Source organism: Ovis canadensis, chromosome X (assembly GCF_042477335.2).
Source record: "Ovis canadensis isolate MfBH-ARS-UI-01 breed Bighorn chromosome X, ARS-UI_OviCan_v2, whole genome shotgun sequence".
Lineage (NCBI taxonomy): Eukaryota > Metazoa > Chordata > Mammalia > Artiodactyla > Bovidae > Ovis > Ovis canadensis.
In genome coordinates this window covers 31,142,117-31,158,961 of record NC_091727.1, presented here as the reverse complement: position 1 = coordinate 31,158,961, position 16,845 = coordinate 31,142,117, and the positions used below count along the sequence as shown (strand labels likewise).

Below are 16,845 nucleotides of genomic sequence, written 5' to 3'. Positions count from 1 at the left end.
CAGTTAAGACATTCAGCCAGGAAATGAAATTCTTAACAGCTTAAAATAAACCACCAAATCAAAAAGGTCAACAAATTATAAAATATGCAATGACCCTAAAGGCAATCTCAAAGTATTATGTATAAAAAACACTTTTCCTATCTCATGGCACAGGAAAGCATGTTCATGAACAAAAATCAGAGTGATATGTTTGCAGTTCAAAGAGCATCCATGTAGCAAGATAAAGAGAAAATTAAATGACACATACCCTGAAACCTAGATAGCTCAGCCACAGATGTTAACTTTTGTGATAAGTTAGTATTACACACAGAACCTAGTCCAAAACCCTGCCTTTTATTTTATATTCAGTGAAATTAATATTTAAAACTATTGAAAATCAGAGAGTGCAAGTTTATCAATTCATAAACTAATCACCACAATCAGAAGATTGTTTTAAGATAGATAAGACTTAACAAAAACAATATGTTTGTGTGCTAAAAATATAAGAAATACATAGTCAAACACACATACATATTTAAATAACATAAAATTGGTGGACAATAGAGCTCAAAGACACGCCAGATGAAAGCAACCCAAAGTTGTTCTATTTAAGAAAGTAGTTGCCAGTTGAAACACAGTGTTGTACACATGAAACTTATATGATTTTACAAACCAATGTCACTTCAATTAATTTTAAGTGTGTGTGAGTTTGCATAAATTCCACAAATACATTCAACAAAGGGAGGGTTAACTGAATAAAGGATAGAGGGTAAAAATGAAACACAGGTTTCCTTGAGAATGGATCCAGTCCACTCATTTTAGTTAGCATATTAAACACTATATTTAGAAGGGCTGGTGAAAGTGATTAAAAAACATACATCAAAATAATGCAACTATCTTTTCCTTCTTGATCCCCATTCTCATTTAGCAACTCACCTAACTGCAGGAAGTGATCCCTTTTCCTTCTCACCTCCCATGGATACGCATAGTAAAAAATCTCTAACTGTTTAACACTGTAATGCAACCTTGTAAGTTAAGAATCTTAGCTCACAGTTTACTTGAAAAGATCCATGCTCAAAAATTATAATAGAAATGACATATGGGCTTTAGAAACAATAGAAATAACATATGCTTCTTTCATTTGAGGAACCAAGGGTCATCCCACAAACCAAAGAGTATGGTAGCATATTAAAAAGCAGAGACATTACTTTGCCAACAAAGATCTGTCTAGTCAAAGCTATGGTTTTTCCAGTAGTCATGTAAGGATGTGAAAGTTGGACTATAAAGAAAGCTGAGCGCTAAAGAATCGATGCTTTTGAACTGTGGTGTTGGAGAAGATTCTTGAGAGTCCCTTGGACTGCAAGGAGATCCAACCAGTCCATCCTAAAGGAGATCACTCCTGGGTGTTCATTGGTAGGACTGATGTTGAAGTTGAAACCCCAATACTTTGGCCACCTGATGCAAAGAGCCAACTCATTTGAAAAGACCCTGATAATGGGAAAGATTAAAGGCAGGAGAAGGGGACAACAGAGGATGAGATGGTTGGATGGCATCACCGACTCAATAGACGTGAGTTTGGGTGGACTCTGAGAGTTGGTGATGGACAGGGAGGCCTGGCGTGCTGTGGTTCATGGGGTCGCAAAGAGTCGGACATGACCGAGTGACTGAACTGAACTGAACTGTGGCTCAGCCGGTAAAAAATCCGCCTGCAATGCAGGAGACCTGGGTTCAATCCCTGGGTTGGGAAGATCCCAGCCCAGAATGGAAAGGCTATCCACTCCAGTATTCTGGTCTGGAGAATTCCACGGATTGTATTAGTCCATGGGGTTGCAAAGAGTCAGACATGACTGAGTGACTTTCACTTTCACACTTTCACTTTCAGAATCAACAACCACAAGAAACTACCATTTAAGAGTCCCACTGACAAATATAAAGGGAATAAACCAAAAGCCCCAAACAAACAAACAAACCAAAAATCAAACAAACAAAAAACTCTGGAATTTCCTTTTGGATACTAGGAGAGCTTGACCTTGCTAACAAAAGTACCTCACCTGTTTTAAAACTTTTCTCCCCATTTGTCTGAAGAGAGATCTATATAAGGACCAAAAACTAGGCAATTTTTTGGCATCTTCATATGAAGAAAATTAGAAGAGGAATTCACGTAAAGGCTGGAGTGTCTTCTACTTTCGCTCCCTGAGTCCAGATGTCTAAAACCTCAAAAGCACCCAGAACTTTCTTTGATGGATGGTGAAAAAGCAAGAGAGAAGGATTTGGAAAGCATGTGGAATTACAGAAGCACTCCCTAGGAAGTATGGCTTAAGCCCACTGGGACACTTTATCATCCCCTCCAGCCTATTTATCTTGGAACGTTATTTCTCCAATTCACCACAGGGCAAGGAAGACAGGTAATTATCTGTAGAGAAATATTCTATAAATTGTATCAAATAACAATTGTGCAATAAGACAGAAAGCCTGGTGAAATCTCCAAGCATTTTTTCTGTTAAATGAGAATTTCAATAGCATATTTTTGAAGAGATCTCTTACCTTGACAAAGTTATTATTTCCTGGGATTCTTTTACTAAGACTCTCAACAGTAGACTGGGTTCTTAGGTCAAGCCACACTATAGATCAAAACACAATAATAAATATGAAAAGCTTGATTTAAAAAAAAAATCAGACCTTAATGAAATCACTATCAAGGATAGGAGACCGATTAGTTTCTATAAGCAATTAAAATGCTGTAGCTTACCAAAGACAGATATTAGAAAATTAGAAATGAATGGGCATATTGTTAGAAGAGAGGATAAATTTATGAGGGAGAATTTAAAGCTTTTATGCAAAATTATAGACCAAGTTAGGAGAATAATACATACCTTAGGGTGCTGATTTTGTATCCTTTTTATAGAAAAAGATGAAAAAACTGTTTTGGATATGGACTTTCTATGCATACACGAGTGCAGAAAAAAATATAAATGCAAGGCAGGCTAGTTGCCAGGGCAAAATGTACAGCTCAGGATGACTGTACTAGGTATAAAAGGCTGTACCTTGGAAAAACTGGGTAGCAATTTGTGACAAAGTAGAGAACCTGACACTATTATAGAGGGAAAAAATTAGATTCATTTGCTTATGTACAGAATGCTTATTTATATTAAACTCTTTCAAAGTAGACTAGAATCCAGAATCATTACACGAATCATTTAAAGGTCACCATTCTTTCTCCTTGCTAGATTATAAAGTAAACTCTCCATTTTAACAGATCAACCTTGTTTTTACTGAGTAACTATCACTCTCTTTCTGATCTCCCTAGTAGGAAGTTGTGTTCTGCTTTACGACAGAAGGCTTGAGAAAGAGAACGCATTAAAGGGTATACAAACCAATTGTGAAAGATAAACAATAGTATCATCTGAGCTTTATTTGTCAGATTTCAGTTCTGAGCCAAACTTTTGTAACTTTGAATATGTGAGTGCTCACTCGATATTTTTAGGCACTGACTATGCTCAGACGGCTCCTGAAAACAGTCTATTTAAAGGGCACCAGGAAGATCATGCATGCTTCTCTGCTACCTATGTGAGTGCTGGCCGTTACTGTCTAGTTTGGTTCACCCTTAACTATACTATGCCTTTCTCTTCATTTAAAAACCAGTTACTTCCTGTTGTGGATTTTAATCAATTCTTTTTAATTACTTAAAGCATTATTTCCCTTGAGGGCAGTCTGTGCTTGATTTTGATGGTGGCTACTTTGCAGGAGAATTGAATCAGGGACTTCAGGATACTATACTGCTGTGGTCCCCAATCTTTTTGGCACCAAGGACTGGTTTCGTGGAAGACAATTTGTTCCAGGACCAGGGATGGGGAGAGGGGTGATGATTCAAGTGCAGTAGAGTTTGAGCTCCTACGAGAATCTAATGCTGTTGTTGATCTGACGGAGGCAGTAATGTGAGGGATGGAGAGCAGCTGTAAATACAGGTGAAGCTTTGCTTGCTCGCTTGCCCTCCATTCACCTCCTGTTGTGTGGCCCAGTTCCTAACTGGTCACAGACTGTCACCAGTACTGATCCATGGCCTGGGGGTTGGGGACCCCTGCTATACCGGTTTCCAAAGTAAAAAACAAGGCTCTTCATCACCAAGGAAACAGGAGGCAAAGAGGAAGCCCATGGAAATACACAGCCAAGCAATGACCCCTGCTCTTTGCTGCCAGGCATCCATTCTTCCTGCTGCCGGGAGCTATCGCTTTGATTCTCTTTAGGAAACCACCCCTCCTTCAACCTTAGCCTGAGATTCCACCCTACCCTCGGCTCTAGAATCTTGTCCCCAGTGATTGGTTCAGGTGTAGTCAGATTAGCCTGCCTGAGATTTTTGTGCTTAGTCCACAACAGTCCCTGTTCTCAGCTCAGCTTGGGAGTGTGCAGCTGGGACCTGCTGTGCCCTGGAAGAGAGCTGAATCGGCCACATCTGGAGTGAACCTCAAAGAGACAGACTGGTGGGGGACCCAGGCGATACTGTCTGACTCAGGAATCAAACAGCACCTGAACAAAACTACTAAAAGAATTCCTGGTTTTTTCCCCTTATAACTTCATTTTAGTTGGGGCTGACTTTTCTATGACTTGCCCTGGGATGGATACAAGCCATTAGCAAAAGCATCATGGAGTCTCCAAGGTCTCCTGTGTCCAGGGAACATGGCAATCTATCCACTTTGTCCACAGAGGCAGTGGTGTGTGACTGTGACCCAAGGGGACCTTCCTCATAGGCAAGCAACCCTAGCAGGTGTTAACGGCTGGACCAGAGTAGTTGGGCAAAGTAGAGGCATTCTAGAGAAAGGTTTTACATCTGTGACAGGTAGAATTCACAAACACATCTCAATCCTCCATGTTTCAAACTACAGTGGGCTAGGGGTTTAAAAATCAATGTAACTTTGACTACCTATGCAAAAAAAAAAAATGAAATAAGATGGGTTAGGATGGAAAATGTCAACATTCACTGAACTCAGCAGGATAAATATTGACTTGTGAAACTTTGTTTTAGTTATGCTGGTTTGCTGAATCATGAGGTAAAATTTATTTTTTATCAAGGGAGACTGCTAGGCTTTAGGCTTTATTTGCTTACTGATCCAAAGCCTTCCAGATCAGCATTTTTCTATATTTTAATGGACATAAAAATTACTAGGGAGTTTAAAGATAAATCCCACTGCCAGAAATTCTAGGACAATAGGTCTAGGGAGGGGGCCCAGAAATTATACCTTTTAAATAGATGTCCTCTTTTTAAGAAACACTGCGAGATTCAACAGCAGTGGTTCTGATCCAGAAAGCACAGCTGAACCACCTGGAAAACTTTGAAATCACACATCCTGGTCCCTACATCAGAGGATTCTTATTTTATTTTTTTCCTTTTGTGGCCATGCTGCATGGCATGTGAGATCTCAGTTCCCCAACCAGGCAAATGAACCCACAGCCCTGCAGTGGAAATGTGGAGTCTTAACCACCAGGGAAGTCCCTGCATTGTAGGAATCTGGTTGCGAGTCCAGGCAAGGAGAGCCTGAGTCCTCCCACCTGTGTTATTCAATGGTCTGCTCAAGCTTGAGAACCTCTTTTTTAGGGCACGTTCTTTAGGACACTGAATCTGTTCCAATTGTTAATTTCAAAACAAAACTAGACACACACTGATGATCAAGTGGCTCTGTGATTCTATTGCTCTTGGACAAGGACTACTTAAGTTAACAGAGCACCATGCTCCTCATTTAAAAGCTTCAAAGTACCCACAGTACTGGTATCTGGTACCAGTATCTGGTATCCACAGAATGAACCCCTCATCGAAGAGAGTCAAAACACTAGAGGTGAAATCTACATTTTTGACTTTGCCGCCAACAAGCTATGTGACTCAAGCAAGTCTCATTTCCCTTTAGGGCCTGGGTTTTCAGAATATAAAATAAGGCAGTTTAGACTAGATGGTCTCAGAAATCCCTCTCCTTCCATTATCCCATGATCACGGAAGGCTGGCAGAATTTTTGTTTTTATAACTCGAGTCTAAAGTGATTAGAATACATGGAATGAATTAGTAAAACTGCCAAAGAGGAAAATGTCAGTGGTCGGTACACTACCAAGCAATACACAAATGCTTGAAATTAATTGAATTAAGAACAAAGGAAAATTAGAAAACTCATTAAAGGAGCTAAGATGGCAGAATTACATGAGCAGAATAAGAGACCAAAAGCCAAAGAGAAGATCCCGAGCAGGAGGACTAAGCCCCATGTGGAGGTAATTTCTGAGAACAATCAGAAGAGGTGCTAGATCCAGAACCAACAGCAGCAGTCAATTTTCCCCAACACATCTGAGTTGGAAGCTGGGGGCGAGCAAGAGCCAGAGCACCAATACCTGAGCAAGTGCCAGCAGCTGGAACTGAAGAGCCAGAGGGAACAACGGCAGCTGGATCTGAAGGACCAGGAGAAACTGGAGCAGCTGGAGCATTAGGAGAAATAATGGCAATTCATGCTAGAAATGGCCAGGTTCAAGATTTGTGTTCTCTTCCTGACCATTTAGGACATGGTGGCTCACATGGGCAAGTTCATCAATGAACAGTTTTCTACCCATTTGAGTGTAGAAAAAGATAAGGAAGAGACGTGGAGCAGAAGGGTAACAGGCTGTCCAGTCAGTCTCTGGTTCAATAGCACTTCCGGCTGGACAAAGATCAGGTCAATTCCTGCTTCTTGTTCAGATGACTCTTCCCTACCTGGCCACACAGTCTGTGTCCCAGTTAGGAAAGTGGCTCAGTTGGTTATTGACTGCTGACCTGACCGCAGAACTGGAATGCTGTGTGATGCAGTGAGTGCATCACGAGGGGATGTATGAGTGGAATGTTAAGGGAACTGCTAGTCTCTGCAGAAGTGGGCAGGGCACCCATAGGAAGACAAGTGGCTTTGGGAAGGCAGTGCCCCAGGAAAGCACTTCCCTGGAAGGGTGGCCGGAGGTACAGTCCACAGAAAGCAACAGCATGTCTAGAGGGAACAGGGAATTGCTCAGTCCCAAAGTGATTCAGATAAACATTGGAAGGAAAACAGAGTCCAGAACACCATACAGCCTGTTTCTAGAAAACACGTCCCTTACTTAGACTAAATAAACTGGATTTAAATGGTTCCCACCACCAAACGAATAGGTTCCAAAAACCCAACTTGGGTGACCTGGAATTTGTCTTTGTATTAAATGAAGTCATATCCAATATATGTCTCATTGATTTAGTTTGTTCTGAAAAACAAAGTTTTAAGAGTAAAGAAAAATGCAGTTGCCTCAAAGCCCATGGGTCAAGGTTAATTGAGTGATGTAGTAAAGAGTATAGGGGAAGAAATCTGTTTTAGAATATTTAGAAATTTGAATCAGTTTTAGTTAGTCATAACAATAGAAGGAAAATGTACCAAAGAGGGGGGAAAAAAACCACACTAGAGATCATCTAAATTATTTTCAGTTGACTAGAAGCAAAGGCAAATAATACAGCTCCTAGGGATGCATTGGAGAAGGAAATGGCAACCCACTGCAGTGTTCTTGCCTGGAGAATCCCAGGGACGGGCCAGCCTGGTGGGCTGCCGTCTATGGGGTCACACAGAGTCGGACACGACTGAAGCGACTTAGCAGCAGCAGTAGCAGCAGCAGGGATGGTTTGCTACTGGCCTGACAGTGAGATAAGGTAAGGCCACAGGTTATGGAAGAACTAAGCAAGGACTGCTGACAGTTAGTTACACTCAATGTTACTGGGTTGCTTTCCCCACAATGGACATTAAATCTAGGAAACCAGATTTAACTGCTATGTGTTATGGTAATTAGCCAAAAGTTAAGCTATAATAATTAAGCTGGGTATGAGGTCATTTGCAAAGGGGAAGAGACTGTCCCTCAGCTGATGACATTTTCTGAAATCAGGTGGGGGCCAAAAGAAAAATGGAGAGTTGGGGGAGGAGGCGGTGAATGAAAACATGTATGTCAAAATTTGGGGGCTGAAACCTATTTCAGCTTTTAGGTGCATAAATGTCAAGATGCCAATGGCTGATGTGAGTGCGTGTGACCCCAGGTAGGCTCTGCGATTCCCATAAGAAAGAACACCTGTTGTTTAAACCAGCCATTTCATCTGGCGTTCCTGGACTGAACAGGTCATCAGCCAATTCAGAATAGGCATCTGTGAGACCATGTGGCCATGTTCTGAACACTTACTGAAGCCTGATAGTCTGCTAGGCATTAAGTGTCCTATGTGTATTAATTCATTGATCCTCAAGCCTATGAGGGCTGCTATAATTTCTCCAGCTTAATCACTCAGGAAACAGGCACAGAATGGCAGGCAATAAGTGGAAAAGGCAGAATTTGAACCCAGAGTCTGAGTCCAGAATTAAATCTCTATGATATAGATGTAACCAAGAAGAAGTCATAGCTTTAAATAGAATATGAAAAAACATAGCTCCAAGTTGAATTCTAATTTCGTTTCTTTTTATTTAAACTGGCAGAGTTGAGGAATTCAAGCACCACAAAATATGGCAGTACTTCTTTACCCAGGATTGAAGGAGATGTAAGGCATTCAAAGAACAATGTAACAATAGACATGACAAAATGAAAAATAAGGGGATTGTGACAGAGTGGAATACTCCATATTTTAACAAAAAATAACAATCTGCTCCCTTCCCAAGAAAAACAATACAAAAAAACCCACACCTTTGTTGTTTAAGACCAAGTGTGCTTAGGAGTTTTAGGAGGTTTGCCAGCTATGGTTTTCTTTCATGTTGATATTCTGAAACATATCCCAGTTCCCAAAAAGATAAAAGAATTGAGCTCAAGGTTCCTTCAGATCTCAACAGATGACTAACCAGATTTAATCATTGGCCTGGGGTGAACTAATATGCAAAAATTTTTTAAAAAGGCAAAGAGAATGACCAATGTCTAAAACTGTCACTCTCTGCATAAAAAGTCATGTGTCACAGGAAACTTTCAATCCAGTACCTTAGAAAAAATGTTTGTAATACCATTTAAAGAAGGAATAATGGCTGAGAGACACATGATTTTTATTTCTGTAATATACTACAGGGCTCACATCAGTGACTGTGGCCTCCCTGGATATTAGTCCTTACTATGAATAATATTTTGACATTAAATCATGAATTGTGTTCAACAGAAAGCTACCATGATGAGGGTCCTGTTGCACTTGGCTTGCCGTGCATACCAAGCAACTTCAGTAGTGAGTGACGAAACTTAGCCAAGAAGTGGGGAAAGAGCTGGGCCATCGGAGTCAAGCCAGAATGTTTCCCTGGCAGCATCAGTGAAATGTGTATATGAATTTGCAAAAATATCAGTTGATTCAAGCCTTCCCCCACTCAACCTCTGAACTACCTGTGGAGCTTTGTGCTTCTTTATCGGTTTAGTCTGTGGTACATTTGTCAATCCAAACTTCCTTTTCAATACTATTAAGAAGACAGCAAAGCCTGTAGACCACTAAAAAAAAAAAAAAGGTGATTCTGGAAGAAAAAGGCTTAGAAAAATGGTGGGGAGAGGAGTGGAGGGAATTCTTTGGAAAATATTGATGAAGATAATGCTGAGAGGGAGAGAGAAAAGTTAGAGGGATGAGGAAAATGAAAGACAAGCAAGAGAAGGCAGAGGGCTGCTTCAGATCCAGGGCCACAAAGCTGCTGCAATCCATCTGTGAGACCATCACAGTAAATGGCTGCATCATGGCCCAGGGACTAGGAAGGAGGGATATGTTTTATCTCCACCTTGGGTACCATACCAATGTTCACCTCACCAATCACACAACTAACATAGAAACGCTAAGACAATATGAAGCTTCTGAAACAGACCATCTGTGCCTCAATGGATACCTTTGCATGTTTTTCTATCTCATAAGCATACCGTTACAAAAGATGTCAAATGACAAACACACCCTAATGACAAGGAAGAACAAATAGCCTTTCTTGGTCTTCAAGGTCTTCCCCAAGCCTATTTCATGTCCACTAACAGGACCCCGAATTTCTCCTCTCTGTTATTGTACAGGGGCTGAGTGAGTAGATTACCTATCAAGGACCCCATAAAAATGGTGACATAATAAAAAGCAATTAAAAAAAGAAGACTGGCCCTCTCTTGTGCTTGCCTATTACAAATACTGTTCATCGGTTATATAATTTACTAAGTAAACAGAAAAATGAAGAAGCACAGGATAGGCTTCGAGTGAGAAAAGGTTTACAAGAGGAAGGGACAAGGAAGGAAGAAAATATATAGATAGAGAAAGAGGGGAAAAGTGAAAAACCCACTGGCCATGATATAAACGAAGACAAAGAAGCTCAAAGACAAAGATATGTAAAAAGCTGATTCTGTTTCATGTTGTTTCAAGATAAAGCTGCTAAGGATTTCATATTGTGTTCATATTCTCAACTGAAAATTTGCATGGACATATACCACTTTAGTATTTCCTGGGTGGAAGAATATTAGAGGCAGCATTTATCCTTGCCATGACTTAGTGGCATCTCCTCCCAGCTAATTACTCTCTGACCTCCTTTTCTATTCTCTTTCCTTGTCTAGCCTCCAAATTTCTACACCTAGCCTTCTGTGTCACCAAGGCAAGCATAGTAACTGCCTGGTTTGTCACTATTTGCCTAGGGGTCATCACAGAACCTGTCTACAGAAAGGCACTTAAACTTCAGTTGCACAAATTAATGTAACCTTCATTCTTATGGTGAATTCATCTATAATAAACTGAGACTATATTAACAACTTTTTTTTTTTTGGATGCACCACAAAGCATGCAGTGCCTTCAAGTTCCCTGTCTTAGTTCCCTGACCAGGGATCAAACCTGCACCCCTTGCATTGGAAGCACAGAGTCTTACCCACTGGACCACCAGGGAAGTTCCTGTTATCAACTTTTAAGTCTACATTTTGAAAGAGCTCTTTATAACAGAGCCACAATTCTAATTGTCCAGAAATGAGCTTTAATTCCAAGTCCCATATTCAGCTTGGCCAAGAGAGGAAGTCATTTTTCTCTCATGTTGGCACTCTTTAAATATTACTTAATTTCCTTCTGTTTTCTCAGGCTAAAAATCTTATAGCCCTGTTTTATTTTTGCCTCATGTTTATGCCCTATTCAATTTCCAAACATACCAGTTGTATCTTTCCTCTGAAAGGTCTGGCCAATTTGTCTCTCCAGTCTTACTGTTCTAATCCCATCAGCTCATTAGCAGTTTCAATTAACTCCTTTGCTAGATTTTACTGAAGAGAGTAATCTTGTCCTTTTTAATATAATTACTTACATGGTAGGATTTCAATGCTTCCTATTTGTTCTTGCTTCCTGGTTCTATTTCTTTTTCTTTCTTTCCTGCCTTCTTTTTAAAAGTCATTCTATTTTCCCTCTTCAGTATACATTATTTAGTCTTTCACTGCTTAGCCTAGAGACCACAACATGCATCCTTGACAGTACTGGGACCACAAGACACTTTAATCTCATCTACTACATATTCCTTTCATGTACTATTGTTGCCATGTAGTATTTAAAATTTTAATATATTTTGAACATCATAATACATTATTTCATACAGTCAAAATTCAGTTAGAATGACCTACGTATTTTCTCTTTCTTGGCCTCTGTATTCCTCCTTGCATTGCCTAGTTTCCACCTGAGAACATTTTTTTCCTTTTACCAGAAAAAAACTAGTTTTTCTTTCAGTAGGGGTTTGCTTGTACTGATTTTTCTAAGTTTTGGTTTGTCGTTGCCTTTATATTTTACCTTCATTTCTTAAGGATATTTTCACTAAATATAGGATTCTAGGTGGATATTATTTTCTTTCAGCACTTCAAAGATTTCATTCCACTGTACTCTGTTTCCATTGAGAAATCAGCTAGAAGTTTTAGTGTTGCTCTCTTCAAAGTCACGTCCTCTGGCTACTTTAAAATTCTTTTTATCTTTAGGTCTCAGCCTATGTTTGTGTATGGCTTTCTGTGTATATATCTTGCCTGGGGATTCATAGTGCTTCTTGAATTGGTGGCATATTTTTCAACAGTTTTGAAAAACTTTTCTCTCTCTCTCACTTTCCTTTTCTTCTGGGTTCCCAATTAAAAATATGTTGAACCTTCTTATCTTACTCTATATTTCTCTTAGATACTTTTCTACATTTTCTAAACCTTTGTGTGTCTGTGCCTCAGCTGTGTCTAATATGATGCAAAACTCATCAATGAAGTTTAATACCATTATAAAATTTCTATCCTTAAATTTCTAATTGTTTGCTAAGATTATCAATCTTCCCCATGAATTTCTTGAACATGCAGGTCATGGTTAAAGTCTGATAACTCTAATATTAGGATTTCCTATGGGTCTGTTTGCAATGTCAGTTGTTTCTTTTGGTTTTCAGTCATTCTTATTTTGAACGCCTGCTATTTTTTAAATAGAAAATTAGAAATTGTAGAAGAAAAAGGAACGAATAAATAAGCACATCACAAAAAGTCTTCCTGGTAAAACATTTACTGAAATCCTTCACTATAAGTATAACTTCAACTAACCTAGTTGCATTATTTTAATATGACAACTCGAAGTCCAAAGCTGCATTTCTACAATTCAAAGTTTAGGGTTTAACAAGAACTTTCTGGTTTCTGTGAGTAGGCCCTTCCTTTCATGAGGGGGAAAACAAAAAGTAAAACCCTATAGGGTACCCTAAAAGGTATAAAAAGTTGGCTAACATTTGTCTGTGAAAGAATACTCTCCTAGTCACTAAAATTGCAATATCCTCCTTATATTCAAAATGAGCTGCTCATGAGAATGAGAAGAAAATAAAGATTCAAAAGAGGTACTTTGTCTAATTGGACCTTTGGCTACAATTCTTTCACCTTTTCTTTGCATCTTTAGTTTTTTATCACAAGTACAGAAGACATACTAAATATTTTCTTGTAACACCTTAATTTCTTAAACACCTTAATTTTTTATAAAGATTCTTTCCAAAGGATTCAAGCTACTCTTACAAAACACTTTTAAAGCACATTTTCTGCTTGAACGTCACTTTTTCCAATCTATACTAAAGTTAACTTCAAAGTAAAAATTGCTCACTCCATAAATCATTCCATCTCTGACAACCTCTGTCTCCACTCCCCAACCCACAACCTGTTACTTTATTGACCAAAGAATGGTGCTTTTCTATTTGTGACAGAACGATGCCTTTTAGTGACTATATATTTAGAACAAAATCTTCCTTTTAGTAAGTGAGAGTGTCATTCAGTGCTCAATTGTCATATGCTGCTAAGAGTGAGACTAAAATATACATGGTTATTTCCACTGAATAAAGCATGATATCTAATGGTGGTATGTTTGAGATTCAGCCTTTCCACCCTGTGGACATAACCACATTTATAGCAGAAGGAGCTAAAATGATGAGATTGTTTTCATAAGCTCAGTAGAGTCGATTCAGGTGCCTATATGGGAAGAACAAGTACACAAGTACTTTACAGAGAGGTGGACATGGGACTGGGAACATGTGTAATCTTGAGTTTTGAGGGGAGGAGGAGGTAAAATCTCTTTTAGGTGTCATAAACAGCAGGGATCACGAAAAGTTCTAGCCATACTGATTCATTTATCTAATACAAATTATCAGGAAGGGGAGAGCAAAAGAAAGAGTTAATTCAACATGGGAATAACTATCTGAAATTGGTAAATATATAACAACCCATTTCTTAGAAGACTCTTTGAGATTATAGGAAACATGACTACATGCTTTTTGAGCCAGATGTTTTAGCATGACCACATCTGCAAGTAGAAAAAGGCCTTGCATTTGACATCCACGCACAACAGCTTACCTACAGCATTGTAGAGAGGTTCTCCAGTTAACTTGTCCCAGACTACAGTGGTTTCCCTCTGGTTACTGACACCAATAGCTTGCAAGAGAAAATTAAACAGAAAAGAATTAAAAAAAAAAACAAGCAAAAAATCTGAGGATAGTTCTCTTTTTTTTATATATAGGCACAAGTAAACATAACAATGTGGGGGAAAAAAAGACATTTGAAACATTAGTAGTGGTATTGAGTTGATTTTCTTCAAATGGCCCCAGGAAAAACAAACCTCCAAGTCAAGCTTCTTTTTCTTTCTTACAGACTCCTTCCCTCTTTACTATCAGCACACCATGACAGAGACCCAGATCAATAGTGAAAAGAAAGACTCCCAGGTTGGCTTATAAAAAGGGAACGCAATAACTTCCCCAGTTTACAACACCCTATTTATTATGCTGAGGCGACCAACAATAACCTCATTCATTTATTTACTAACTGCTACAAGAAATTTCCCTCTGTGTGCACACACACATCTGCATTTTAAAAAAACAGCCACCAATAGAATCCTTCATGCTGGGTAAACTCATATTATGTTTAGTTAGAAATTCAATTTTTTTCATGTATTTTAATAATAGTTTACGAGACATAGAGTTTGAATCAGGCATAAGTACAATATGTGATGGCAATTACCTCATACTAACCTATATACAACTCAAGGGCTATAGTTACAGTAAGTTACTCTAAGTAAAATACCATTCCATACCATTTTATTCAGTTTAGCTTGATTCAGCTAAATTGGAGGTTTTCAGACTTGGCTGTACATTAGAATCAACTGCAGAGCTTTTATAGAATTCTAGTGCCCAGGGCCTGGAGCAAACATTTTCATTTAACTACCTGGGGTAGCATCGGAACATTGGTATATTTTTCTTAATACTCCCCACATGTATAGAGTTGCATATGCTGGGCTAAAGGGCTCTTTCAGAATTTAACCTTAAAGGCAATATAATCAACCCATCTTATGCTCAAATCTCTGGAATTGCCTGTTACGAGACCATTCAGACACCTTCTAGTGAAAAGATACTACCTTTCACGAGGCAAACCAATCTATGCCACACAGCTTTTCTATTTGAAAAAAATCCTTTTCCTCGTCGTTTCTGCCTGTCGATCTTTGCCACACTCTTTGGAGATACAAGAATAAGGTGACTCCTTCCACAGGTCAGCCTTTCACACTTGAAGCAGTTCTTCTGTCCCTCCAGGCTTCTCTTCCCTTGCCGAGGCTGAACAATCCAATTTCAATCCACTGCCCTGACCTCCATACGGCATGGTGTAAAGTCCCTTCACCATCTCCCCTAGGAATATGCAACTATCTGTCCAAATTACTCACACTGTACCCCAGAATAAACATACTAGCAACGTTCTGACCAGCAGAGATCTGAAGGGGACCAGCAGCTCCCTTGTTTTAAATCACCTTCATCCAACGCAGAGTTACTCATTGTAACACCTTGCCTAGACGTACAAAGATGAATGAGATTCCATTACCAGGAAACTTAGAGGCACAGGGTGAAAGGAATAGATTTGGGGGTGATTTTATTTTTTTTAACAAAAGGAAGATAAAAATGTTTGCAGGGATACAGGAAGAGAAAGAAGAATATGGGGGTAGGGGAGGAAGGGGTCTGGAAATGAATGGGACACCGTCCTGATTCTTACAGTAACAGAGGGGATGAGATTAATACCCAGGGAGGAGCTTCACTAGGTCAGAAGCTTATTCGCTGCCCTTGTGATGGAGGGAAGGGGGCAAGAGATACAGACATTAAGAACAGGGACAGGAAGTTGAGGAATTTAGATGCCAGAACCGCGACTTTCTCTATGAAGTAGCATACAAGGCGATCTGCTAAAACGGGGATTGTGCAATTGGGCACTATTCAATAGAGCTCAGGCTCCAAAGCCAGACTTCCTCTGCTTTCTAGCAGTGTAACCCTGGGTCTCAGTTTTATCTTCTGTAAAATGGACATCACCAGTAACTCCCACCTTGAAAGTGCAAGTGTTAGTCACTCAGTCTGTCTGACTCTTGCAACCCCATGGACTGTAGCCCTCCAGGCTCTTCTGTCCATGAAACTTCCCAGGCAAGAATACTTGGAGTGGGTTGCCATTCTCTTCTCCAGGGGATTTTCCTGACCCAGGGATCGAACCTGGGTCTCCTGCATTGCAGGCAGATTCTTCACTGTCTGAGTCACCAGGCAAGCCTTACCAGGTTCCAAAAAGGGAAACTTGAATTGATGCCTATTGAAACAGTGCCTGAGAGGACACACGTATATCCATGGCCAGTTCATGTGGCAGAAACCAGCACAAGATTGTAAAGCAATTACCCGCCAATTAAAAATAAATAAATAAATAAAAAACAGTGCCTGGCACACAATATCTACTCCATACATGTTACTTACGGCTGCCGTTCAGTGTCATCATTGCTATGCAGACACTGGAGTGTCAGTCGCAAGGAATGGGACTGAACGAAGTAGGACACTCAAAGGTAGAGGAATTCCCTAGCAGCACTGTGGGCACAGCAGAGGCTAGAGACCTCAGCGGGACCTTGGCAATGGTTGTTAAGGTGAACTTCACAATGAGGACCATCAGGAATTCATGCTCTACTAAACTCTCCTGTTCTTCCCCACTGCATTAATTAACGGTTAACTAGTTGTCTGTTTCCTGAGTTGCAATCCTGGAGTTTCTATTCTACGCCCTTCAGGCTACCCTTCTTTTTTGGTTCATTCCCTGGTGGTTCAGATGGTAAAGCATCTGCCTACATTGCGGGAGACCCAGGTTTGATCCCTGGGTCGGGAAGATCCCCTGGAGAAGGAAATGGCAACCCACTCCAGCACTCTTGCCTGGCAAATCCCATGGATGGAGGATCGTGGTAGACTACAGTTCATTGGGTCGCAAAAAGTCAGACACGACTGAGCAACTTCACTTTTTACTTTCTTTCACCTGGTATTTAGAACATCTAGAACTATTGCCATCTGAGTCATCAGTCACAAGTTCCACTCTGACCACTTCTTTCCCCTCTCTCTCAGTTTGGTTCCTTCGTGCCAAGCAAAAGTGCTTTTATTGCAGACA

The 16,845-nt window shown here is 39.9% G+C and overlaps 1 protein-coding gene across 4 annotated transcripts in view; it reads right to left on the bottom strand.

Annotated features, from left to right (window-relative positions):
- The window catches only part of GK (glycerol kinase), a 75,978-nt gene that overhangs the window by 39,640 nt on the left and 19,493 nt on the right, over positions 1-16,845 (bottom strand). For 2 of the 4 annotated variants that reach the window (XM_070291475.1, XM_070291476.1), the window contains exons 4-6: positions 13,765-13,842; positions 6,346-6,429; positions 2,524-2,600 (exon numbers count right to left, since the gene is read on the bottom strand). In XM_070291475.1, coding sequence (XP_070147576.1) covers positions 2,524-2,600; positions 6,346-6,429; positions 13,765-13,842 — 239 coding nt within the window. The remainder of the gene's footprint in view (positions 1-2,523; positions 2,601-6,345; positions 6,430-13,764; positions 13,843-16,845) is intronic. The other 2 variants (XM_070291477.1, XM_070291478.1) reach the window with 1 other exon arrangement.